This window comes from Pleurodeles waltl, chromosome 5 (genome assembly GCF_031143425.1).
Source record: "Pleurodeles waltl isolate 20211129_DDA chromosome 5, aPleWal1.hap1.20221129, whole genome shotgun sequence".
Taxonomy (NCBI): Eukaryota; Metazoa; Chordata; class Amphibia; order Caudata; family Salamandridae; genus Pleurodeles; species Pleurodeles waltl.
The window spans coordinates 62953471-62979710 of NC_090444.1; the positions used below are offsets into that span (position 1 = coordinate 62953471).

Consider the following 26240-nt stretch of genomic DNA (forward strand, 5'->3'; position numbering starts at 1 on the left):
ACTTTGTGAATACTTTCCAGAGAGGCACAACACAGGAGGGGCTGGGTGTACAGAAGAGGCATCTGCACCCATCTGCATCCCGATAGTCTTCTTGGGTGAGAGAGGAAGAGGTTGTTCATACCTTACATGTCAATAGGCTATGTTCTGCCCTCACACATAGGGCTGATTTACCCCCTACTGATGTCTAAAGCCAAGGATTCCCTTGAAGTCACCCCTTGAACAAAGACATTTTTGAGTATAAGTACAGGGGATCTGACCCCATGTTTTTAGAGCACTTTTGGAACTGGGACAGAACCACTGTCAGAAGGACTGCTGCACTGCTCAAAGGCACATTTGGAATGCTCTTCTGCTGTTGCCCTGCTACCTACTGGGTGGCCTAAAGGACTCACTTGATTGCTTTTCTGCTTGTTGCCCTGCTGCCAGCAGCTCTCCAACTTTGCTCCCACGGACACTGCAAAGCTGCCAGGAGAAACTGCCATTATTGCTAGCTATTACGCTGTGTTGCTGCCTGTGTACTGCTGGGCTGCAGGAGTTACCCCCACTTGTATACTGGCATTAGTGAGCTGGCCTGCCTGCCTACTGTGTCCACCCCACCAACTGTTCTCCCAGGGACCTGTTGCCCCTGGCCCTGCACTGATAGCGCATGGTGAGCGCTTCCGATTTTTACTTTAATAAGCTAATGGCACCTGGGATGAGAGCTCCATCCCTGAGGCTGACCGACCTAACCTTCTGCGCCTAGCGCATGGTGAGCGTTCCTTCTGCATTGTCCCAATCACCAGCTGGGGGGAGAACACCTTGCTGTTTTTCAGGCATAACGAGTGCTGTGTCTTCAGCCACACCATCTCATGATGCTCATTTTGCCATGGGGCCCCAGTGGGTGCTACTACTGGCTCCCTGTGATGGAATGTCGCACATGGTGATACCTGGGGGAATTCCCCAGTGTCCTGTTCCCCTTTGCGCAGCTGTGGAGGACACAGGCTTTGCATCAGAAACTTCAGCCTGCGGTGCTGAGGGACGAGGGGGGGTGAAGTTTGCTACAACGGCGTCTGCCCGGAGTAGGCCCGCCAACTTCGCACAAACAGCACGAGCACCATGAGACACCAGAAGCCGCGCTTGTGCCCCAGACCCGCCTACCTTCAGGAGTCGCCTCTCCCCCCTTCAGAGGCAGGGAGGGAATCTCAGCACCTGCAATGCGTGTTCGCGGGGAGCTGCCCTTGGTGATATTACACACGAAGAGGGCCCACAGAGGGTAAAGCCCCCCCCCATTAATACGCTACCATGTGTGGTACCCCTTAACCCTCTCCTTACCTTGGCAGTTCCTTGGTACATAGTTTGCAGGGGAGACGAGACCCTCTACAGTGGACACAGAGGCACGGGGTCGCCTCTGTGAGGAGTGCACATATTACTGTACAACCCCTGATAGGTGCGCAGGTGCTCCCGTGCCCTATGGTTTTTCATGATATTGCACAGTGCCCAAGATCACCTTTTATTCTGCAGCACCTACACTATTTGCATGGAGTATACTGTCAGTGGCAAACTAACTATACTATGCATGAGTACCCGTAATATAACGCATCAGGGTGACCTTATGGTGTCCTGCGACGGTCTAGGCAATGATGATGACAAATGGGGATTCATATGTGCATTTCATACCCTAGACAGGCACTGTTATATGTCATGATTTCCTAGTATTATTCGGGATAGCGTGTACTATTTCAGTGTTGGTATAGCCTGCATAGTATTTCTAATATGTGTTGTTTTGGACTATGATATATATTCACAATATAAGGAACATTTTCATATACTCTGGTGTGGAGACTTCTTTTGTGGTTTAGTTATTGTATCACTGGTTTGAGTGTGGTGTGCAAACGCTTTACACATTTCCTCTGGGGATAAGCCTGACTGCTCTGTGCCAAGCTACCAAGGGGGTGAGCACAGGTTATCTTTGGGGTGTAACTTACTCACCCTGGCTAGAGTGGTGGGTTCTGCCTGGCTTAAGTGCATACCCTAGCCAACCAGAAACCCCATTTCTAACACACTTAGCAGAGGGCAGCTGCCTCCACCACGGACTCTCTATCCAGTGTCTTACCCCAAGGCAGGGACTCGATAATGGGATGTATGTGTGTGTCCTGCGGATTGTAAATTGTAATGCCTAATGTGTGTAACTGGGTATCACTGGGGATCAACTGCGATTGGGGGAGGGTGTCCCTTGACTGATTCAGTATTGGTACTATTATAAAAACAATACAGCAAATAAAAAAATACAGGTAGGGTTTAGAGGGGCCAAGAAGCCTGCCCATACTTGGAAGACTGGAGGATCCTCTTGTACTGCTCTGGCCCCAGCCAGGAGACTGCAGGGTACCTATCGGCAGGAGACCTAACTTACAGGACAACAGGTGCAGGAAGGGCCCTGGCTTCAGGGAGAACCAGGGTCCTCTCAAGTGTGACTATACCTGGAGGTGTGTACAGATAGAGGACCACGATTGGCTGCTTGCTCTATTTCAGGAGCCAGTTGCTCCCCTCATCTTATGGATTTTTTTTCCAGAACAGGCAGATCACCCCATTATAGTGTCAGGTGGTCACCGCTCTTCTGGGCTACATCAGGGAGCTGAGGTGTTGCATTCAAGTGTCCACTGGAGAGTAAAGCCAGCCTCCTCCTCAAACTGGCGGTTCCTTGTCCTCCAGTGGCTTGCCAGCTCGCCAGAAGAGTGCCAGGCTAGGAAGCTGGGTTTCTGGACGTGTTATATTCATTTGTGCACCCACATACCCAGATGCTTCTCAGCCAGAGACCAGATTTCCCACTGCATCCATTGTGTGCCAGCCTTATTCACTATTTATCATTGAGGCCTCCCACTGAACACATAAGACAGCCCTAGGTTGTGGTGACCTGGCATCACCTCCAGTGACATCATGGGACGTTGTGTTGGAGGGCCCATGTTGACCGTCCCAGGCAGTTAAACCTGGGCTGAGCTGCCTGTAACACCAGCTCCTGGTGGGGTGTGCTATACATGCTTGTACTTGAGCCTGCCTGCTGAACAAAGCCTCCAGATAATCGTCAAGGTTTCTGTGAGTTCCTGCGCCTCTGGCATGGTAACTTAATTTCACCACAAGTGTTTCCTCCTACTGCCAGGGAGGATAACACCCTGGTTGTGCCTAGGCACCCTTGGGAGCCTTCCATGGACCCAGCTCAGGTGCACGGACACCCCTAAAAGAACTTGTAAGCTCCTGCAAAGGGCCTGGTTTAAAAGAGCCAGAACAGCATCGAGGCCTGCTTGAACTTCAGGCACGGCTCAGTGCTGTTTATCACACCTTTGCACCCCTTCCCGGCCCAGCAGCAAGCAGGTATGAAGAACAGGGCACCCCTGGCCACACCCACAGTACCTTGGAGTGGCCCTTCTCTTCGTCAGAGATTCACAACAGTACCAGATTCCTTCCTAGTGCATTTCCAGGCGAGATGAGACATCAAAGCAACACGATTCTAGATATGAAATCCACCAGGGCATGCTATTCCCACAGACCTGCCCACGCTCACCACCCACCCCCAACATGTCTCTTCCGAAGACCACGCACCCAAAAGGGACATCACGCCCAGTGAACAGTCTTTCAAGAGACCACTGGCCCTGAGTGAGGGGGTCAATCTCTGTGCCATCTCTGGACAGACACATCATTCATGCAGCTGGACACACAAGAGGTGGTGCGAACTGTCCACCACACCCCAAAATGTCAAGGGCCAGGAATGATCTTTCAGGCAAGGTGGTAAACACGAGGCCAATACATTGCCAAAGGAAGAGGAACATTACAAGGAATGATACAAAATTCATTTATTTTTATATCCAAAGGTAACAATGTTATTTATTACAAAACAGATTTTGTGCTGTGAGTGGTCAGGCGTAGTTTTGTTTAGTCTCTGTAGCTCAGATTATAAAACAGGGGCAATTACCTGCAGTTCAGTCCTCTGTATGGGAGAAACGTTTTTTTTTTTTTTTTTTTAAACCTTGTATTTCACACTGTGCGTGTCTATTTCTCGATGACAATCTCAATGGAGAACGCAGTGGGTAACCATGAAATACATATTGCCCCCCCCCCCCCTTCCAGCATCCAAGCCCTAAAACTTTGCATGTCAATTCCTTAAGACAGATGTAACAGGACACCTGTGGGTAACCATAAAATACCTAATCCATCCTGGCTCGCGTCATGCGTGGCCTACTACTCTACACGTCAATTTCTTGATGAAATGTGATGGGACGCTACCGGGTATCATCGAAATACCGAATCTCCCCCTGCTCGAGACGCGCACTGGATTGCACACACCTATGTGGCGCGTGGCGTGGGTCCCCGGGCATGTCCCTGAAAGCCCTACCCCGGGCATCAGAGGATTAGTTTAAAAATGTAAATGGAACAGCGAGAAAACCAACACACTGGAATTTAAAAGCAGTAACTGAGAAATGCACTTGTTAGACAAAACTCATATTTGGTACAATATGATTTTAAAAATATCAATACATGTATAAAATTAAAAAAGTAGGGAAAATTGTAGACTTTTAGGTTTGAAAAGGAATTGCAAAAAAATAAATAAAAGGTGCCCTGTGGAGGCGAGCACATGGTGTCCTAGAAGTGTGGCTCAATGGTTAGAGCGGCAGACCCTGAAGCAGAGATCTGGCTCAAGACCAGGGTTCAAGTCCCGCTTCGGCAGGTCTTGGGCTTAATTCCCCTTGACCAGATAATTCTCGCCTCGGTGCCTAATCTAATTCATGGGTCCCACTCTGCAACTCTGGGCAATAGCTTGCTTAATCTCCACAACGGCCCCAACAGCGCTTGGATGCCTGGCTTCACCCTGTGGGTGCTCAGGAGTGGGCGCCTCACAGGGAAAAGCCAGGAGGGGTTCCATAGCGGTATGAGTACAGCGCCTTGAGACCCTAACGGGTGAGTAGTGCGCTATACAAGTGCTAATTTACATGTATGCATCTTGATAGGAACAGTTTGGGGGGAGCTGTGTGGTACCCAGACATTGAGAGGCATTTGATACTACAGGGTAACCTTCATTATTTTATTTTTTTAATTGCTGACACCGTGGCGTGTGCTGGGGGGCACGGCAGCTACAGACCCACCCCAATCTGTGGCAATTATTACAAAGCCTTCAAAAAGCACCAGCTTTTGTCTTTACAGATCACGGTCCAAGTTTAGGGACCGGCAAAGAAGGTTTTTAATATTAGAAAAAAGTAAAACAGTTGCCATTTCAAAGTATGTCGCAAAAGTATAAACATGTTCTCATAAAATGTAATACAATATATTAATTTTCGTTTATAAATGCTGGTTATTTAGAGTTAAACGTTACTCACTTTTTTAGTTACCAATACAAAATAAGCATTTTCGGACAAAACCCTTAAAAAGTCCCCCTCCGTCGCCATGGAGTTCACAAGTGTCTCCTCCGTCACGTGGCCTCCTAGACCCTGAGCATCGCTGGGAGACTTCCCGCCCCCGAACGTCCCCCACCCCACACACACACACACAGACAATGCCGCATCTTAAAATCCCCGGGGGCAAACTTAAAAAAGTTTCACGCCTGTAATTGCTCTAACTCACAGGAATGTCAAATGCACGTCAAACCTCACTTTGAATTCCAGCTAACAGAAGAATATACTGAAAAACTCAGAAATCATTTACGACCGTGAACATATATATTAAAAAGAGAAGCAATAAATCAGTTTTGTGTTTTACTGTAATAGACTTTTTAGGTCTGCCCAGAGGCAGGTTTGCTGTGGTGTTATCTCGTGCAGTCACAATAATAAATAAATAAAAAGTATATACAAATATACACACGGAGAGAGGCTTTGGACCGACCCTCTTGAATAATTGGTCTGTTCCAGGCAGGACTCACGTTAGTTGTGCCACCACAGTGTAGAGCACGAGGCGACGTGGCGGCCCACTTCAGCCACTGGCCCTGAGTGATGACACTTTACCATAAAATGTGTACATCCGCATGAAAAGAAATGAACTTCACCACCAGGAAATGTAGGCCAATACACCTTAGCAGGGCTTTTTTGTTTTAATTCCAAATCTTTTTTATTTAAACCTGCATAGCCTTTAGGTTGCAGTATTTCAAAGTCAATAACACCCTTTCTTTTAGTCCAACAAAGATGGTGAATTGTTTAAAAAACATGAAATGTTTCTTTTTATTTTTTTGGTATGTGCTTGAAATAAAAATAGAAAAAAAAAGAGCCATTGCACCAGGTAGCTAAGGCCACACACCCTGGCTTTGCCTATGCTTGTTTTACTAATCACTCCAGCACACAGGAGGCCAGTCACAAGGAGGAGCCCCAGCTGAAGTATCTGCCAATAGAGAGCTGTCTTGGGTATGCCACAACAAAGATGAAGCACGCGCATTGTTTGGAGGGTAACAAGCACGCTGGTTTCCGCTGGTGATGGTGAACAGGGCACCAAATTGCTAGAATATAATTCTGAGTCCGCTCTGGCACCGGAGAAAGGGGTTCAAGTAAGAGCCACTATCTACTAGAAAAACTAAAACATAGGAGGAGGAAGGCGCAGACGGGAAGGACGGGTGAGCGACTGTTGGCCCCGTCTCCATTGCTTGGTCCAAGATGGAAGGGCATAATGGCACTGCAGGGGGCTCTTTAAACTTAAGCAGGAAGCACTCAAGGACATTTTAGAAGGAAAAATAAACTACAGGCAGAGTGGCTGAAGCCAGGCCTGGGTCATCCCGACGGCATGTGCTTGTTCACAGAAGTGAGGTCACGGCAGGACAACGGGTTGGTGGTGGAGGGGCCCACAGATCTCTCCTTTACAGACCTCTTTGTTCCTCCATGATGTAGACCGTCATGAAAGGCCCAGCACCAACCCACCTGGTCTGCACATGGACAGAAGAAGGCAACATGTCCACCTGCACTAAACCAGCCACCAACTAGCTGTTAGTGAAGAGCTACAACAGCTACTGGTGTCCCAACGATTGTCCTTTGACAACTCTGAGGTGTACACAGTAAGTAGCAATGCTGGTGCTCTCAAGCAGAGGAAGACATCCTGTTCCAGGCAACGTGAGATTTGGTGCGCACAACGTCTGCCAGACCCTAACAGGGTTAATTGACCTGGTCAACTTTGGGGGCAAAACAACTTCCCTGTTGATTCGGAGAACAATTTGACCTAAGCAAATTCTACATCTAATTAAGATACTTTACCAGACTTGGAAAAGGTTTGTCATAATGTGTAAATATTTAAAGCCAGTTTGGGCAAGGACCCCATTCCCTGAGGAGAAGCACGGCAAGCAAACGAGAAGGAGGAACCTCAGAAGCGCCATCGCTGAACCATCCACTGAGCTTGGGGAAAGCTACTACTTCCTAAATCTATGAGCCAACGGCACTCATTCTTCGTCTCACTGGAGGCCGGAGACCTGAGCACGACGGGTACCTTCTTACCCTCTAAAGAGGCAGCTCAACACCATGACATCCTACTGTGTAATGCCTTCAACTCGTTCAATCCCAAGTGGTAGAGTAGCACCATTCGAGGAGTCCACCTCCCAAGGAGTATCCCGCGGGGTGATGGTGCAGGGCACAATGCTAACATTTGGCCAGTTCTGGTATCATCTATTGTGTCAGTCAGTGGTATTAAGTAAGCACAGTGAGCTTACAACTGCACCAGAACCTCAACATTTTCTTATATTAGGCCAGTGGTTGATCATCATTTCCATCAAAGCCATTTGAAATTTTTCGGCTAATTCTTAAGAGTTCTACTCATCGGTGTCAGTTATACATCTTTTATGTATGTTCATGTATTGCTTATTTTGTAGTGCAAGTCCAAAAATGTTTAAGTGCCCTAAAGGTAGGCATGTGTAGCTGACCATACACCAGCTTCATACTAGAGGGAGGAATTGACAAAAGCAGGCAATGCTGTTCAGCCCCTTGTAGGGACACCAGGAGGGGTTCATGGCACATGTTTCTTGGAACCTGCGACCAATGGGTGAAGCAGAAGACAACCTTTGTGGAACTTAACTTCTGTGTTGAGGATTGTAGCACCATAAACCCACATGACGCCTTCCACCCATAGTACCTAATCCGAGAGACGCCAAAGGCATGAATCTGGCAATGACCCCCCATAAGAACAGCTCACCAAATGGCAGCCTCTTTCCATAACTTCTTCTGGCCCACGTTACAAGAGGCCTCATAATGCTGATTACGGATAACCAAGAGTTTCTGTACAATCTGTTACAAGGCATGTAGAATACACATGGTTATTAGGAGACAAATTCTACAAGGCAACCCTGGGGGTGATGATCCGTACCAGGGGCCCAGAATAACTTGCAGAAAATGACGCGCCAATACTAATTTCAATTTCTGTTCCACATGGGATCCGTATGGGATTACTTATTACCGTGTTCCATGTAAGGTGGACCCTGAGTGGCCGGCAGAAGTTCTTAATTTAACATTTCTCCGCAGTCCTAGAGATCCACCCACTTATCTCAAGCCAGGGCAAATACAATTCTGTGATTCCGCAGCCCCTGTATTTCCGCGCAGTCATGGATCTTCCACTCGTCACAACGATCCATCCGAGGCATACGTTGCAGATTTAAACAAGAGAAAACGTGTTTCTATCTCGGATGCACCAGAAGTTAGTAAGAACACTGCATAGGTACTTCATGCAGCGACTGATACTTAGCGAAGGTGAACTGAATGGCTTCCACCCTTTTTGGCTGAATGCGAGTGCCAAAGCGACGAAAACTTCACCCAAATGGTGTTAACATCCCTAAAGCAGGAAATACAAACCCTACATTTATAAATGTATTTAAAGAGAGCGTAAAGACTAATTCATTCTATGTCATGAGGATATTTTCTCAGTTGATGCCATTGTTTGTTCACATCACAAACTTCTCAAACCAGATTTTATTTTAGAATGACCCCAAACATGCTGCCACTTTCTTTTGATCCTGAAGCATCTGCTAGTCACATGGGCTTCTTGTCCATCCTTTGAGCCTACGCTGCAGCACAGTTGCAGTGTCCCTTGACACTCACAGCAGTTTCACCCCATGCCCTGGAAGTAATATCTTTTCATACCTCCTTCACTTAATTCATCCTTCGGTGACTGGTGCACCACTGATATTTGGGTGCTGCCAGCCCCCCCTCAATCTCACAAGCACCAACATCTAGTTTGTCCTGGAGCCTCACCTGGGGGTGGGAAGGTGCCTGTTTTGAGTAGAGATGGGGGCTGTCCTTGAGTAGTGGGTGGGAGCTCCCAGCAGAAGTGAAAGGCTTTCCAATTCATGGAGGGGAAATGAGAGAAGGACTGACCTTCTCTGGTGGCAGGGTGACCTCTGGGGTAGCCAAGGGATGAAGATCCTCCGAATGAGGGAGGGGGCGGGCGCACCAATAAAGGGTACAACTGCTGCAAACTGAGTCCCTTGTTAATGGGCCCAACATCTTCGCAGCAGTGACGACTACAGGACTTGACCCCCCACAACTACCATGGCTTTATACTGCCACCTCTGACCTCAAAGAAGCATTCGTTTTAATTTTGCAAGGAGGGAAAATCAGCATTACAATATTTAAGCAGGTGGGCGGGGCTTTGGAGACAGTTTGCTTGAATGAAGTCTTAGCCACGGTGTGTGCTCTCATTGGCTTTCATATGGCAAGGAAAATCCAGGGTGGACAGCTTTTTCCAACACCCACAAGCGATGCTGCTGTCCTGGCCCCATTGTGCTAGCGCAAGCTTTGCGTCTCCATACCACTCAAAATCGATTAGCCGGGTCCCTGGGCCATGCTACCGCGAGCTCGAGCCTCCGACTCCCAAAAGGAGGGCTGTCCTGGACCCAAATAATTAACAGCAGGTGCTGCATATAGGTCTTGAATATAAAGGACATAAGGGGAGATGCAGTCACCATTTTAACCCATCCATGTCACTTATTTATAAACCAGACCACGTCTAAAGAAGCACTTTTGCTACTGCCAGAGTCTGTTCTGCCACTGTCATGTCTTACACATGACTGTACCAACAGCATCCTTCTTAGCCTTCCCAAATATGCCCTCAAATTACTGCTTCTCTCTAATACTATCAACATCCCTGCCACCCTCCCGCCCAGAATAAAGAAGCCACATTAGCCCAGGACATCCCAGAACGTGTAACTTTCCAGATCAAGCAACCGCTCCCTGTTGACTTCTTCAAGTCCTCATCACAGAGTGGAGGCGACCAAAATGAACAATCAGCATACAGCCGGAAGAGCCTGGTGCATGACACAAATACCCTTACTGGCCTCGGAGATGTGATCTCTCCTCGACCCCATCGAGATGGCAGGAGAGGCGTGACCAGGGCTGCATGAGAAGGATCGATGGCTCGTGGGGCGGGTGGAGCGGGCTCAAGGAGTGGTAGAAGGTAGAAAGAGCACAAAAACGTGAGAAGAACCCTGAAACATGAGAAGGGTACGATACAATGAAGGGTTAAGAAGGTGGCACAAGGGTTGACTAGGACACCCGAAGGATTGTGTCCAGAGTGCTTCTCCAGGAGCACTGGTGCAGTGACAATACATGGGCTTGTCGAATCCGATCACAGCTTCTTGTGTGATCGCCATCATGGCAGGTTCCACCTATCAGCTGTAATCTACCGAGTAAAGTCAATTTACAATGAGGGTGGATTAGATTCACCAGATCACAGGGGGAAACACTACTGGGACTTCTGGCAGCAAATCCACAAGACCAGACCCAGAGTCTTCACCAATGACCCCAGCACAGTGAGGGCATAATTGATACTGGCAGCAGCCCGCGTATGAGTTTTGCTGATACTGCCAGTCGTCTCAGCGGTGATGTCATTGGTAACAATACTAGTCAGGGCGGGGCACTGAAGGATGACGACATAGGCCAAGGCAAGGGCTTCACTGACTATGAAACTCATGGTGCGGGTGTAGCTGATACTGCTGGTGGTCAACATGGGACACTCATGAATGATGAGATGACAAGGGGTTCCTTTGCACCTGGACTATACCATGTCACTGTTTGGAAATACAGGTGTATGTACCCTTACAATGAAGGTCTGAAAACACAGTTTCGGCCACCCCTTCGGTTGAGTTGAAGGCACAGGACTTTTGTTGACGAACTCCATCCCAGGACCAGCCTCATGTGTCTGCTCGCGTGCCAGGTTTACTGCAGTAGAACCGCGCCGACAAGATCACCCACCACCCGGGAGCACCAGAGGAAAGACAAGGGAACCAGAGAAGACGACCAGCTGGAGCACCCCAGGGCAACCACTGAAGGAGCGGGTGAGGGAGCAGGGAGGGAATGAGCATCAAAAGGAATGAGAGGACAAACGGTGGAAGGAGAGTTAAGGAAGGAGAGCGAATGAAGAAGAGATGAAAGGGAGGTTATGAGCGAGAGGATGGAATAAGAGTCCGCATCATGCATGGAGAGTTGGGAGGCGGAGTCAGAGGATGGAGAGAAGGAGACCGAGGGGGAGGAGAAGAGGGCAGATACCGGGACAGGCGAGAAGAGGATCCTGAAAGGAGACAGGATGGGAGGAGAAGGGCCAATGCTGGGTGGAGGGCACCCACCAGGGAAGAGGCGGGGGGGGGGAGGAGGCGAGGACCAGGAAAGGCAGACGCACGAGAATGGGTGAAATGTGGAGAACTTCCAGCAGGCAAGGTGGCGGAGGGTGAGAGAGTTGAGGAGGGAGAGAAGGTACAGAGTGAAGAGGGAGGGCACGGAATGGTTAGCAGCGGACAGACTGAACGAGAATGGAGAGTCGGGGCGAGGGGGCACGAGAAATGGGAGGAACCACAGAGAGCGGGAAGCAGAGGAGAGAGTGGGAAGGCGAGGAGAGAACATGAAGGAGAACACAAGGAGTCGACAACAGAGCAGGCGGGGGGGGGGGAGGCGAGAGACGACTGAGGACTGGAAAAGATGAGTAGACAAAGGATGAGGAGGGATAATGGAGAAAAGGACAGAGAATGAGAAGGAAAGAAGGTAGTGCGATGCCCATCCGCCTGGCTTGGGTACCTGCTTTGTAAGGTGGGGTGGGGGGCGGTCAGTCTGCAGTGAGACGCTATAATGCTTGATGTGAACATCTGCACAGCAGACTAGGATTCCTGAACTGAATACGAGCACTTTTTAGCAGCTCCGAGTCTAGAAGTAAGGATCTCTCCTAAGGTTGCCTTCTTCCACAGCTGCATCCAGTATCCACCTGGGATTCCCCTGTTTTCCACCCAAACCACTCTTTATGGGATTCCCATTCCGCGGTCCAGCACCATCCCGGTACGAATGACCCCACACTTCCCACTCGGAGCAGCGCTCCCCGTTACTCGCTTGAGTTTGGAGTGGACTGTCTGACGTTGGGGTGACATCAGTCGCAGGTAGGGGTTTGGGTAGACACTTGGAACATGGCGCACAGAACCCCAAATACACAGATTCTGGGCTTCCCTTTCACACCAACAGGGTCTGATTAAAACACTCACCGCTCATAACTTCCTAGGAAACACTCCCAGGTGTGCAGCTGCAGCCATCCTGCTACATCACAACTGGCACCTGATCACCCCCGGGCCTTTAACTCACTCCACCCCCCCATATAATGGAACAATCCTCCTGTAAGTGGAGAGCACAAGTTCGAACTGCAGAAGCCGGGTAAAGAAGGCCTAAAATGGCGGCCTGCAAACACACCACCACACACACACCAATAACACCTTCCCAGAAGCTCAGAGCTAGAAACGTGCTGAAGTGATCCGCAGCAACATCCTCCGAGCTAGTGGAACTGAGGGAGTGGAAGAGAAGGGGATAATGGCAAAGGGGGAAAGCATTTGATGTATAAAGTTGTGTATTTTTTCCAAACAAGTGCTTTGATCAGCCAGAGTTAATAAATTAAAAGAAGTGTCCGTGGGAGGCCGCTCTCCTGGAATGTAAAGAACCTCATGGGGGTGGGCGCTCTGGGGGTGCAGTCGTCCATCTGCGAAGGCCTCAGGAGGGGCTCCACACCGGACTCCTTCCAAGTGGTCAGGAGCTCTGAGGACGCCTGCTGCCTGCAAGTCCACGTCCCACCACCACGTCTCCTCGCGTGGGCTCCTCGGTCACTGCGGCATCTGGCTCCTGGTCCCTCGTGCGAGACTGGGCGAACCTGGAAGACCAATCAAAGGACCAGTGGGAAACAAATGATGGTCAGCTCACACGACATCAGGGAAGGGCGGAAGACAAGGGGATGCAGAAAGAGACCAAAACACCATATCTAAAAGCCTCATCTTCAACCAGAAATGGATTACCAACTCAATGTGGCTAAAACACATCCAGAGGACTGGTTACCAAGTCACAGCAGGATTTCAGAACATACTAAGAATGGATTACCTACTCAGATGGTTATGTCTGTATGTCTGAAGAATGGAATATCAACTCAACGGGTTACATCAGCACATCCAAAGGACGGATCATCGACTCCGTGTGACAACGAAACCTTACATGTTGAGTCAAACACATCCGGAGTGTGAATTATAAAATCTCACATCCACTACTATGACCAAACCCGCCAGTGCAATCCCATCCTCTAACGTTAGACTTTAAGCAGCTTCAACTCCATCTCAGATGGAAGAGATGTTGTATTTAATGAGCTGAACAGTCTTGATCCTATACCTTGCCAGGAGGAGAGGAACCACCCTTCGTGCTTCGCCTCGTTAAGGAGGGTCTCGCATGGTCCAATCAGATCTCTCTCAGCGATCACTGCCTACAGAAAGTCTACTTCAAGGATCTCTTGCCAAGATAAAATGACTGCACTGATTTACTAATAATAATGCATTTGTCCAACAAAAAGAATTCGTAGTGTTATCGTCACATGTCCAGACTGAGAAGAGAACCCAGTATTAAAGATAGCAAAAAAGCCAGTTTTTTGAGATTTCTAAAACTCAGAGGATACTTAGTGAACCAAATACTAAGCGGCTCACTATTCAAAATTGACGCTAGCCATCCCAATGCTGCTTACAAAACTTAGGAATCCTCAGACGAGGAAGGTTAGCTGAGCAAAATATGCTCAAAGGGCAGGGGAACAGTCAATTGTACGCTATTGGGAGTCGTAAGTCAAAGAGGAAACGCTAAAGGTGCAGCAGAGGTATCCAGCTTACAAAAATGTAAATTCAACCAACCAGCTGCTTTCTGCATCATGTTGAGACAAAGAACCTGGTACATTTGGTGCCAGAGTTAAAGAACACAACAATATGTAAGTTATCATGGAGAAGGCGGTCATGTGGCCTGACAGAGTAAGAGAAGGTAGGGATTTGAGGACTCTCAGCTGGCAATAGATTGAAACTCCTGCTCCCCCAACACAAGTCCATTAGGATCCCCTATTTCTTCACCACCTTCAGTGGAGGAGACTTTCCCTAAGCCCCGAAAGGAGTAGCCTACAAAATTTGCCTTGCCTCTGCGATCAATAGCTCTTTTAATGACTTACATTTGTCTACGATCTAGTCCAGTGGTTCCTAACCTTTTGACTTCTGTGGACCCCCACTTTATCAATACTGGAACCCCCGGACCCCCATAGAATCATTATTGGAATCCTGAGACCACCCCCACTGAGTCATTACTGAAAGCTGGGGACCTTCTCTGTTAAAATTATTAATTTTTCTAAGCAGTCGCGGACCCCCCTGGGGAGGGTTCGCGGACCTCCAGGGGAGGCTTCACGGACCCCCAGGGGAGGCTTCACGGACCCCCAGGGGAGGCTTCACAGACCCCCAGGGGAGGCTTCACAGACCCCCAGGGGAGGCTTCACAGACCCCCAGGGGAGGCTTCACAGACCCCCAGGGGAGGCTTCACAGACCCCCAGGGGTCCATGGACCACAGCTTGGGAACCACTGATCTAGTCAGTCGGAGACCTGGATCCTTTTGTTGACCACAACTAATGGTGGTGGATGCCTGCACTCATCCAGGGAGGGGGAGGACCTGGGTTTTTCTAGGTACATTTAAAGGGGAAGAAGCAAACCAGATGTGCTGAGCAGGTGACTCGACAGATACTGAAAAATCCGGGTGGAAGAAAGGAGCTGATGACGCAAAGAATACTGACTGAGTGGAAGCAAACAGGTAGGCTGCTGACTCTCAGTTCTCCCAATAATTACTAATGCCAGGAGGATCACTACCAAACAATGGTCAACTGTGTCAAATACTGAAAACAGAGCACAGCATGTCAGAGTTTATTAAGGTCCTCCGTGCTTTTTAACACAAAACACACAAGCAAAAAAGGAGGGCAATGATACAATTATTAGCCAAAAGAGATGCTCACATTTCCCCTATCATGAAGCCATTTTAAGAATTTGCAGATGGGAGTGGGATTCTGCAGACTGACAGCACAGCTCGGGATGCAGAGTTCAGGACAGCACAGAAGAACAGAACACAACAGTGCAAGCACCACAACTCCAGGTAACAATAATGCAACCAGAGGCCACGGGCACACTGGGTTAACGCCGTAGGTAAAAGCAAAGATACCTTTGGGGATGAGGGAAGGTGTACTCTGGGGTATCACTTGCATAACACTGGAAGTGGGTGCTACAGTAGGAGAGGCTGTAGGCTGACGCTAAAATGACCAAAATACACATCCATTTGCTGGAAACGATGAATTAACAGAGAAGAAACATATCTATATAGCCTTGACTAAACCTAACCACCTCAGCGAAAAAGAATGTGGGATGCAGCTCCTTTCTCTTGTTGAAAGCGAGGCCACAGGAGTGCTCGGACCAGGCAAGGCCGGGGTAGAATCTGCCACCAGGGTCATCAGGCATCACCAAAGATGCGGACTGAATCATAACGACTCCGGAGAGCAAGTTGGAGGACTTGTGAGCAGCAAAAATGAGCAACAAGGCCTGGACCTGCTCCGGCAAGGATCCAGTAGGTGGAAATCCTAACCTGGGGTTTAGAATACAATTTCACTATATAGCAATGGCCTTTGAAGAGAAGACAATACTCTCTGAAGTCCTCTCTATGTTCGCCTGCACGTATCTCACTAGATTTCCCCAGGTACTAAAGACTGAGGCCCTCATTATGACTTCGGCGGTCTTCTCCTAAGACCGCATAAGCCACGGGCGCCAGAAGATCACCACTGCTGGCAGTCTTCCGACCACCATTTTATGAATACTGAGGATTTCTGCCACAATTTGGGTGGAAATCCTCCAGTAGTCGAGCTCGTGGTCGGAGGCGCAGAGGCGGTTCCACCGCCGGCCCTGCCCCGCTAAAAGGACTCTGCCAACCATATTACGATCTGTAATACGGTCTGGCGATGTCCCGATGGCAGGCCACTGGCGGCAGTGGGAGCGCCGGGTCCCGTCCCCACACGAGGAGCACCTCATCGGACGAGATAAGGGTCCTCCTCTGGGGGAGGGGGGGTTGGGAAGGTGGGAATGGATGTGTGTGAGTGTGTGTATGCATGTTAAGAATGGGGGGGGAAGAGAGCGCGTGTGTCTGTGTGTAAATGTGGTGATGGCAATGCATGTGTGGGTGAATGTGAATGCTGGGTCGGGTGCATTTTTGCATGCATGTAGACGGTTGTGTGTGTGTGTATGTTGAGGAAAGGAGGGGGTGGGTGGGAGGAGTGTGTATGCGTATCAATGGGGTGAATGTAGTGAGTGTGTGAGTAGGGGTGTTGTGTGTGTATGGATTTGGGGGGGTGTTGCGTGTGTGTGAGTGTAAGGGCACTGCGAGTGTGTGTTGTGAGTGAGTGTCAGGGTGTGTACGGGGGGATGGTGTACCGGCGACAGGAATGCAAATTCCTTTCACCGGTAGCCTTTCCGCCAGTGATTTAGTGACAGTGCTACCTCCACGAAATCCCTGATGGAAAGGGTACTCGTGATACCGCTGCCAGTATTGGGTGGACTGCCAGGTCGGAGATGATGATCTTCGGCCCAGCTGTCCAAATGCCCTGGTGGTGCCAGTGGGGATGTGGTGGTTTGGCACAGGCCAAACTGCCACACTCATAATGTGGCGGTCTTCATCGCCCGCCCATCGGTGGTGAGACCGCCACCGAGGCCCTCGCGGTCTTCGGCCTGCAAGGGGGCCCGAGAGTCTGTCACTGGCATTTACTGAAAGGGAATATGTAGTCACAACAAAATCCTGCTTTTAAGAAAATCAATCAAAAAGCCAGTGTTAAAAACGGAGAAACTTATGATGGCTCTGGATCTTGCATCAATAGGGTACAAAAATAGAACCAATGTCATATGCACTTTTCGCGCATTATGTGGGATCGATGACAACACTAATTCGGGAGTTTTTTTGGATGCACAATTGAGGTTTTAAATGCAGCACCTGGCGCTGGGAACTGTTATTGTTATAGAAGTTCCCAGATCCAAACTAGTGCCCGGACAAAAGTAATCTGCAGGTAGAAAGCTCCATTAGAAGGGCAAGGTTACTGGTTTAATAATCTTCCCTAAATCAGTCGACAGCCTGCAGCACCACTCATCATGAGCATCAAGTCACCTCTGTTCCAACCCCTACAAACAACGTCAAAGAAAAAAGGAGAAATGTATTAGCTACAGATCAGGCCAACACATACACTAAAAAGGAAAAGAAACACAAGGCTAAGCCTGAACTGTGCTACCCAAGACTCTCCCCATAACTCAAAGAACATGACCCGTGTGAGCATTGAGGACTTGTTACAAACAAGCAGACGCGAGAGAAGACACGAGGGGCAGACCTGCCCGCACAGTTAAAGAAACCTCCAAGCACCTGCCTCCCGTCCTTTCCATCTGAATGACCTGACTCATAATTCCAACACTCGCCAAAATGAGTTACACTCTCCCCCATCCTCGATAAAGAACCAGCATCCACTGATCCAATCAAGAAACACAAAGGAACCTGTCTCCCCTCCACAGACTGCCTCTTCCCAGGGGATTGCATCAGATTGTGGAAAAATACAAGGGAGAGAGGTGGCTGGAACAATTCACGGACATCCCAGAAGCTGAAAAATGCTGGCTCGTCTCGTCCTAGCCAGCCAGAGCCCCAGCATGCGAGCTGTGCAGTAGAATAGAACGTCTTCCCACCACTTCCCTCTTTTGATGACACCTTCCACAAATATCAGCCATAACACAGACTGTGAATGGACTATTTAAAAACCTGCTGACACAGACACCAACCAATATCCTCACAAAGATGAGCGTGCAGCACGCTGAATATGCAGCCCCCACGGGTCTGTTAACCATAAACAGGTTTTACTAACATGAAATGTGCACTGTCCAGATCTGCCCGGGCGCACCCTGAACGGACAGGGACCAGGCGCCCCACTCGAAGAAAACAAGACCTTAGCAGCATCAGAGAGACCGGGCAGCTGCTCGGGACTAAGTGCTGCACTTAGGGACAGTACTTTCAAAACAGGTCCTTGTTTCAATACAGGACACACTGCCCCTAGGGCCCCTGCGCCCATCCCAAGACACACGCCACTCCCTAGGGTTTATACGCTAAGTGTCCTAAACCTGAGCCTGTTAATCCTTGTGTCTGCATCAGTAACACTTATGAGCACAGGTGACAAGGCGACCATCATTACCATGGACTGACCACGCCCACACGCCCTACAGGGAGAACCTCCTTGTTATGAGGCAAAACATGAACCAATGCAACAGGCATCACAGTAGGGTGATACAAGTATCTGTGAACAGGCATCACAGAGGGGTAATACAAGTATCAGAACAGGCATCACAGAAGGGTAATACAAGTATCAGAACAGGCATCACAGTAGGGTAATACAAGTATCAGAACAGGCATCACAGTAGGGTAATAGAAGTATCTGAACAGGCATCACAGAAGGGTAATACAAGTATCTGAACAGGCATCACAGAGGGGTAATACAAGTATCTGAACAGGCATCACAGAGGGGGTAATACAAGTATCAGAACAGGCATCACAGAGGGGGTAATACAAGTATCTGAACAGGCATCACAGAGGGGAAATACAAGTATCTGAACAGGCATCACAGAAGGGTACTACAAGTATCTGAACAGGCATCACAGAGGGGGTAATACAAGTATCTGAACAGGCATCACAGAGGGGTAATACAAGTATCTGAACAGGCATCACAGAGGGGGTAATACAAGTATCTGAACAGGCATCACAGAGGGGGTAATACAAGTATCTGAACAGGCATCACAGAAGGGTAATACAAGTATCTAAACAGGCATCACAGAGGGGGTAATACAAGTATCTGAACAGGCATCACAGAGGGGTAATACAAGTATCTGCGAACAGGCATCACAGAGGGGTGATACAAGTATCTGAACAGGCATCACAGAAGGGTAGTACAAGTATCTCAACAGGCATCACAGAGGGGTTATACAAGTATCTGAACAGGCATCACAGAGGGGTAATACAAGTATCTGAGCAGGCATCACAGAAGGGTAATACGAGTATCCAAACAGGCATCACAGAGGGGTAATACGAGTATCTGAACAGGCATCACAGAAGGGTAATACAAGTATCTGAACAGGCATCACAGAAGGGTAATGCAAGTATCTGAACAGGCATCACAGAGGGGTTATACAAGTATCTGAACAGGCATCACAGAGGGGTAATACAAGTATCTGAACAGGCATCACAGAGGGGGTAATACAAGTATCTGAACAGGCATCACAGAAGGGTAATACAAGTATCAGAACAGGCATCACAGTAGGGTAATACAAGTATCTGAACAGGCATCACAGAGGGTAATACAAGTATCTGAACAGGCATCACAGAAGGGTAATACAAGTATCAGAACAGGCATCACAGTAGGGTAATAGAAGTATCTGAACAGGCATCACAGAAGGGTAATACAAGTATCAGAACAGGCATCACAGTAGGGTAATAGAAGTATCTGAACAGGCATCACAGAGGGGTAATACAAGTATCTGAACAGGCATCACAGAGGGGTAATACAATAATCTGAACAGGCATCACAGAAGGGTAATACAAGTATCCGTGAACAGGCATTAACTGAAGTGGTATCCGAGGGACTCTCCTTTAATGTGGCCTGATGTATACAAGGAGAGCCAAGGAAGGGGGGCACTGGAAAGAAAACAAGCTCAAGGCGATCATATAAGAAAAACACTTGACTAACTAAAGGTAATCACCCACACAGTCAATTTACAAGTGCTCTAAGCAACCAACTGATGAAACAATCCACATCTTCTACTGTATAGTCAAGCTCACTCTCCACACCACCAAAGAAAAATTCATAGACTTGCAAAGTTTTTCACAGGCAATATTAGCACAACCACTGCCATCATCAAAGAACCTTGCTCGTGCTCACGACGTGTGCCCTGAAAAATGTGCAACAAGGATGAAACTTTCCCCTGTAACCTAAGAAAGCCCTTATCAACATCAGTGGATGAAATCTGTCAAACTAATAATGCCTTCTCCATCAAGTGACAAGCTTTGCTGATTATTCATGGTACAAAATTGTCAATATCTTCCTGAACTCGGGCGCTTCCTAAAACCGGGCAAGACAGCCCACAATTAAAGAAACTAAAAGTGGATCCCAAGGATCCAAACAACAACCAGTCTTGTCACTAGGCTTTCTCTACAAGGGAGAACCATTTAACAATATGTGGCTGCCCAACAAGTCTCAACCGAAGCAGATAATACCCTGCTCCATCCAGAGTAGTCCGCTCTCATCCATGTGACATCCCCGACAACAAATCACTGCAGAGGGCAGCTGCGGAATATTCAGAGCTTGTTTTTAAACTCTGTTGAGTTTTTTATGACATGTTTTTTCAAAATCTAATTGGATTTGCTCTAAATCCAATAGCCTCACACCATTTCCCAAAACAGCCAACAAGTGTCCATCGTTTCCCAAATAAATTCTGTTTCATACTAGTAGATTTTCAGCTCAAAAGAACCACTGTGTCAACCAAAATAGTCAAGAAGATTAAGGATTGTAAACCTTGACAGATTTCAAATCAGTGCTTCACATTAGTCTTATTTCTTATTAAGTAGACACATATGAAATGGGATTAGAACTTGACCCTCCCCATCCAAGTGGCTGGCACGCTTGAAAAGCTATCCTTCACTACCAAGCAGACTAATAACACACTTCCCAAACCAATTTAGAAATTAAGAGAAAAATCTTATAAGCAAAAAACTCACCAAAATGATCAAAATCGGAAAAGGGGAAACTGACAAGAAGTTTTTTTTTAAGCTTTGCGGCACAATGCACCAAGAAAACACAAAGTACCAGTGTGATGTCAAGTGGACTGCGATGGATCATCGTATACATCAAACAGGTCTCACAAGTCAAAGGTTTTACTTTTAGACTAATTCTACTTCATGGAGCTGAAAGTCTCCTAGGGAGGCAAGGTCCAAAGCTACAGTGTGGAAAGTCATCATAGAGCTTCCCCAGAAGCCATTGCTTTCGGTGCCAAACGCTCAGAGTGGGACAAAGCTGGGTTCTGTAGCTGCCAAAGTCGTTCTGCTGATGGCGCAGTCTTGTCTGCTCGTCCTGGTCCAATATTTTACCTTCTGAGTTAGTCACTTTGTTGATTCTCGAGCTCCACCAGTGTGACAAGGCTGAGGAGCTAAAGTCGAATAGGGCAACAGGAAGGCACATACATTTATCGTAAGGTGAACCACTTTTCGGCATGGCAAAAAGCTCTGAGCAGGGCAAATCTGCTTTTCTCACCTACTGAGGATGCGCCCTCCAAGAGTACTTACTCAATCCTAAGTACCTCCAGCTTCACCGACTCTTTCTAAGATGCAAATGTCTCAATCTCAGCTGATACTTTACTCATAACCATCTTCAGAGCTTGTCGGGTATGAATGGTTTACACAGCAGTTGAAAGATGTTTAGCAGTAATTTGACACTTAAGCTTCAAGAACATATACTTGCTGGACCTTGCTGTATGTTTAAAAGGAGAGATGAGCCCTATTTCAGGGGCCACATCACCACGACAAGGAAATGTTTCACGCTTGACCCATCAGTGTTTGTTTTGAAAGTCTCTGGAAAGGAGCACAAAGCAGACATATTTTTTCTCATTTCTTATATCAGTGCCTGGCGACCACCAACCTCCACTCTCCATCCCAACCACTACAAGCCACAGCCTGAACGCCACAAAAAGCATCAATACATTTTTCCCCAACAGGAGGCGCATTACCTGCCAGGTGTCCAGTACCATCCATGATGCTGCTTGCAACAAGGAAAGAGAAAAGCCAATGTTACAATGTTAAGGCTGACACCACAAAGAGGCAGTGGAAAGAACTCCCAGCTGGAACTATGGCACTAAAACTGGGTCCAAGCTTAACTGGGCAGGTTGAAAAAGGCAAGCATTCATTCTAGTTGACGCTGCGCTTCACATTCACACACATGCGCATTAGTGCACAGACGCAAACACACAGAAAGACCGACCCACCCAGAGGTAACCACTGTGCAAGCTTTTAATCCACCGTGTAAATCAGACAGCAGATCTAATCCCAGGAGCTTCAGCGGAGCAAAATTCTGAAGTTTGGCGCACAGCAGGAGGAGCTAGTGAGGGGGGGTGACTGTGGATGGAGGACTGGCAGACCAAGTGCAGAAAAGGGTATGAGGATCTGCCAACACCAACTAGTAGAGGGGGTACATGGAAAGAAGAGAACTGCAGGTGGCACAGGGCTGAGAAAACAATATGTGCCTCAGTGGAAACCAGATCAGGGGGAGGTATGGGGTGGGGGCAGGTGCAGCAGAGACAACAACAGTGCCATCTTACAAACAGGAGCAGTAAAGCGTAAACAGTGCAAACTTTATGCTGAAACAGATCAGGTGCACCGTAGACAGAGGCAAGATGTGCTCACACAGAGCAGAGGGTACAGACAGCAGTGCTTACACCACATGCACACACAACAGACAGGAGTCATTTGTGGTGCAAGTTCCATTATGAAGGAATTTCAGCTCACTGACGGAGCATCCCAGGGATGACAGGAGGCAGGAGGGCGACTGATGTCTGTAGGTGGTCTGCAGCTTAGTGCAGGAGCAGGTCATCGAGGTAAAGGAATTCATTTTTCCTTCAACTAGTGAAAATAAGGTACAACCACCACTATCACCTTCGTAAACACTCAGGGTTGAGATGAAGCCAGAGGGCACGACAGCAGATTTAAAGTGTTCCTACCCCCACCACGACCTGACTAAAGCATCTGGGGGACTGCAGGGCTAGCAAATGAAAGTATGCATCCCCCTGATTCCCAGGACATCACTGAGACCCTTGAATCCAGGGCAGCAAGGACCAGCAACTTGAATCTGTCCTTCCAGAGAAAGGTGTTCAGAAAGCAAAAGGTCTAATAGCAGCCTGAGCCCCACATCCTTTCTGGGCACCAAAATGTACCAAGAGTAACACCTCCTATCTCGCTCTCCTTCAGGAACTCTCTCTATGGCCTCTTTGGCGCAGGGCGACTGAACATCCTCGACAAGGATGGAGGCATGACCTGCCAATGTCTCAACAGAAAATGGTGGCAGAGGAGTAAATGTAAAGGCATAATGTAATCATCCAAAAACTGTGCAGCACCCACTAGCCTGACATAATTGCATGACAAGGGCTGGGCAAGTGAAAACAAATGTTGACCTCCACCGTCAGTGATACTCTTTGAATTTGTTGTATTACTGGTGGAATCGACTGGCTAGGGATAGCAGGCTTAAGGAATGAGGCGTGACCCAAAGATCTTCGAAGAGCTCCAGCGCAGAATCGGTTGTGTCCAAAAAGCCCGGACCCATCAAATGGGAAAACCTGTCGCACACCTGCGGCGCCCATCTAGGCACAAGACGTAATAACCACACAGGTGCCAGTGGTGTGACACACATAGTACTTAGTATCTATTCAGTTCCTCAGCAAATACAAAGCCATGTTTTGAATTATTTGAGCAAAAGCATTTCTGAATCCTTTGGGAATGCAGACAAGACTGTGCTTGCTATTTCCCACAGAGCATGCGCCTCATGCATACTGATTCCCTATCTGGCACAACAGTGGGGAATGCATCAAGGTTGACCTTGCAAGCTCCCAGGAATCAGGTTCTGAGTAAGAGGTCAGGTCTCAGAGGCAGGCCTCTCACACCTAGCCACAGGTTAACTTACTGGAGGAGCAGAGAACAGCTTTGACAAAGTCACCATGAATATCTCCGTAAAAGCATCATTAAAGGGCAGCAAGAGTCCTGAAGTAGCAGACCTAGGCTGCAAGATCTCGGTCAAAAGGTTTGTCTTGATCTCTGCAGTGGGCAGCTTAAGTTCCAATTTTTCTGTGGCTCTGCAGATTACCATCACCAAAGAGGCACCTTCCTCTGTGAGGTGCACAATACAGAGTCCCTCTGCATCCCAGGTAGTACTTAGGCCATTGGTGCAAATCTAAATATAGGCCAGGATCATTGCAATGATGGGAGAGTGAACTATCCACCTCCTGGTCATCAAGTTCAGTAGAACTGTCCTCAGGGGCGTGGAAAAGCCTGCGAATCCTCCCAACCATGTTCTACGCGTGGGTTATTTCAAAAGGTGTCATCAGCCGAGCAAAAACCAATTGTGTGACGTGAGGAATAGATCCGAAGAGGCGCTGGAGCCAAGGCCGACTCCAGAGCTGACGGGTCTATCATGGCCTTGGTGCAGGTATGGAAGTAAGGGCCAGCGCTACCTGGGGACACGGCAGGGAAAGTATGGGCTGAACTGGATCCAAGGTAAGTCCCATCAGCCGAAACCAGACTGGCAACCTTGCTGTCCCATGAGGCCAGAAGTACTAGAGAGAAACCCCACATTGTCTGCAAAAGTTGCTGCACGGCCTCCATTAGGGGTCATGATGGCCTGAAGGACTCAGGCGCACCAGTATCAACCTGGGGATGGTCTACAAGTCAGACAAGAGGTTCAGGATCGGTTCCTTTGAGTGTCAAGTGTGCAACGTCTCCCTTGAGTGGGACAGACAGGATTGAGAAGAGTCCCGCTTGAACTTTTTCCAGTTAGGACAGGACTTGTCATTAGGATTTGCCTTCAACTTACCTGCCAGTGGCGACTTGGCGAGGACTGGCACCTTGAAGGGGAGAGGAACTGATTGAGTGTGATCTTCCCAGTTTCTTGTTCAAGGCAATGTACAGTTTCACCTCACCCTCCCTGATGGACTTTGAGTGCATCAAAGAGCATTTGTCACTAGACTGAGTCACGCTCAGACCCTAGAAAACTCAGACAGATGTGCAGGTCTGTGACCGACATCTGCTCCCTGCAGTCATGGTTTGAATCCTGTGGTCATTGGGGAGACATTGTCTTTAGCGCGCTGCTGTGAAACAAACGCTTTTGGGGTCAGTAAAACACCAAGAAAAAGGGGCAGGATGTGGTTCCACACTGAAGGAGCACAGAAGGAAAGAAACAGAAGCCACAGTGCACGTCAGAGCCGCTGGGAGGGCGCTAGCGAGGCAATGCGAGCTCTCCTCCAAGGCAGTGCGTGGTTGTCATGGAGTCAGTCCGCACCACTGTCAATACACGGGAGCAATCGCTGGAAAAGTTCCAGATCCAGTCTGGTCTCAAGGGGAATCCAAAAGGTGAGGAATCTGCAGTAAGTAGTATCCATCAGAATAGCCCACAGTGGAAGGGCTAGTGGCGGGGAGATCTCACAGTGGAAGAGCTTATGGGTAGATGTACCCCATACTAGGAGGGCGAGTGGGTAGATACATACCAGAGCAGAGAGGACAGTGGGTGGGGAGCACAGGAGCAGGGCTCCCATGAAGAGAGATCCCATTAACAGGAGAGCAAGTGGGTGAAGAGATCCCACAGTGGAAGGACTAACATAAAAGGACAGCCAGTGGGTAGAGAGATCCTACAGTGGGAAGGTGGGTAGAGCTCTCAGGTAGCGAAAGGGGGAGGCGGGGGGAATTGGCTGATGTAATCCATTAGCACAATGGATGGAGAGTGAAGCGATCCATAGTGGAACTTCTAGTGGGCGAGGAGGACCCATCGCGAGAAGGCCAGCGAGTTACATATACCTTAGTGAGGAGGCTAGGGGGTTGCATGTGCGGGTAGAGAGATCCTTAGTGCAGTAATGCTCCAAGTACCGCCCTGGGGCGCCTGAAGTCCTGCAGACCCTCACACGCAGCCCCCAGCGGCACGCCCTACCTAGGCCGCTGTTTACCAGAGACAGCGCTAACATTTGGAAAGATGTTAAATAAACTGGCAAGCGTTTATTTACAAACTAACTGAAGTAAAATAAAAGCAGCAAAGATGGTGTCCTGTGCCATTTAACTTCAGGATCATTCATTCATTTTCATTTGTTAGCAGTAAACATGGAAAAATATGATGCACTCTTCAAAATTCAAAACATTGGATTTTGTTCTTTAACAAGC

General features: G+C 48.4%; 1 protein-coding gene across 2 annotated transcripts in view; it reads right to left on the reverse strand.

The window, feature by feature from the left end:
- Positions 1-3804: 3804 nt before the first annotated feature.
- LOC138295339 (low density lipoprotein receptor adapter protein 1-B-like) overlaps positions 3805-26240 on the reverse strand; it is a 216157-nt gene continuing 193721 nt past the window's right edge. Inside the window, exons 9-10 of one of the 2 annotated variants that reach the window (XM_069233569.1) lie at positions 22058-22086; positions 3805-13092 (exon numbers count right to left, since the gene is read on the reverse strand). In XM_069233569.1, the coding sequence (XP_069089670.1) occupies positions 13046-13092; positions 22058-22086 (76 nt within the window). In that variant the 3' untranslated portion in view covers positions 3805-13045. The remainder of the gene's footprint in view (positions 13093-22057; positions 22087-26240) is intronic. The other variant, XM_069233570.1, reaches the window with a different exon arrangement.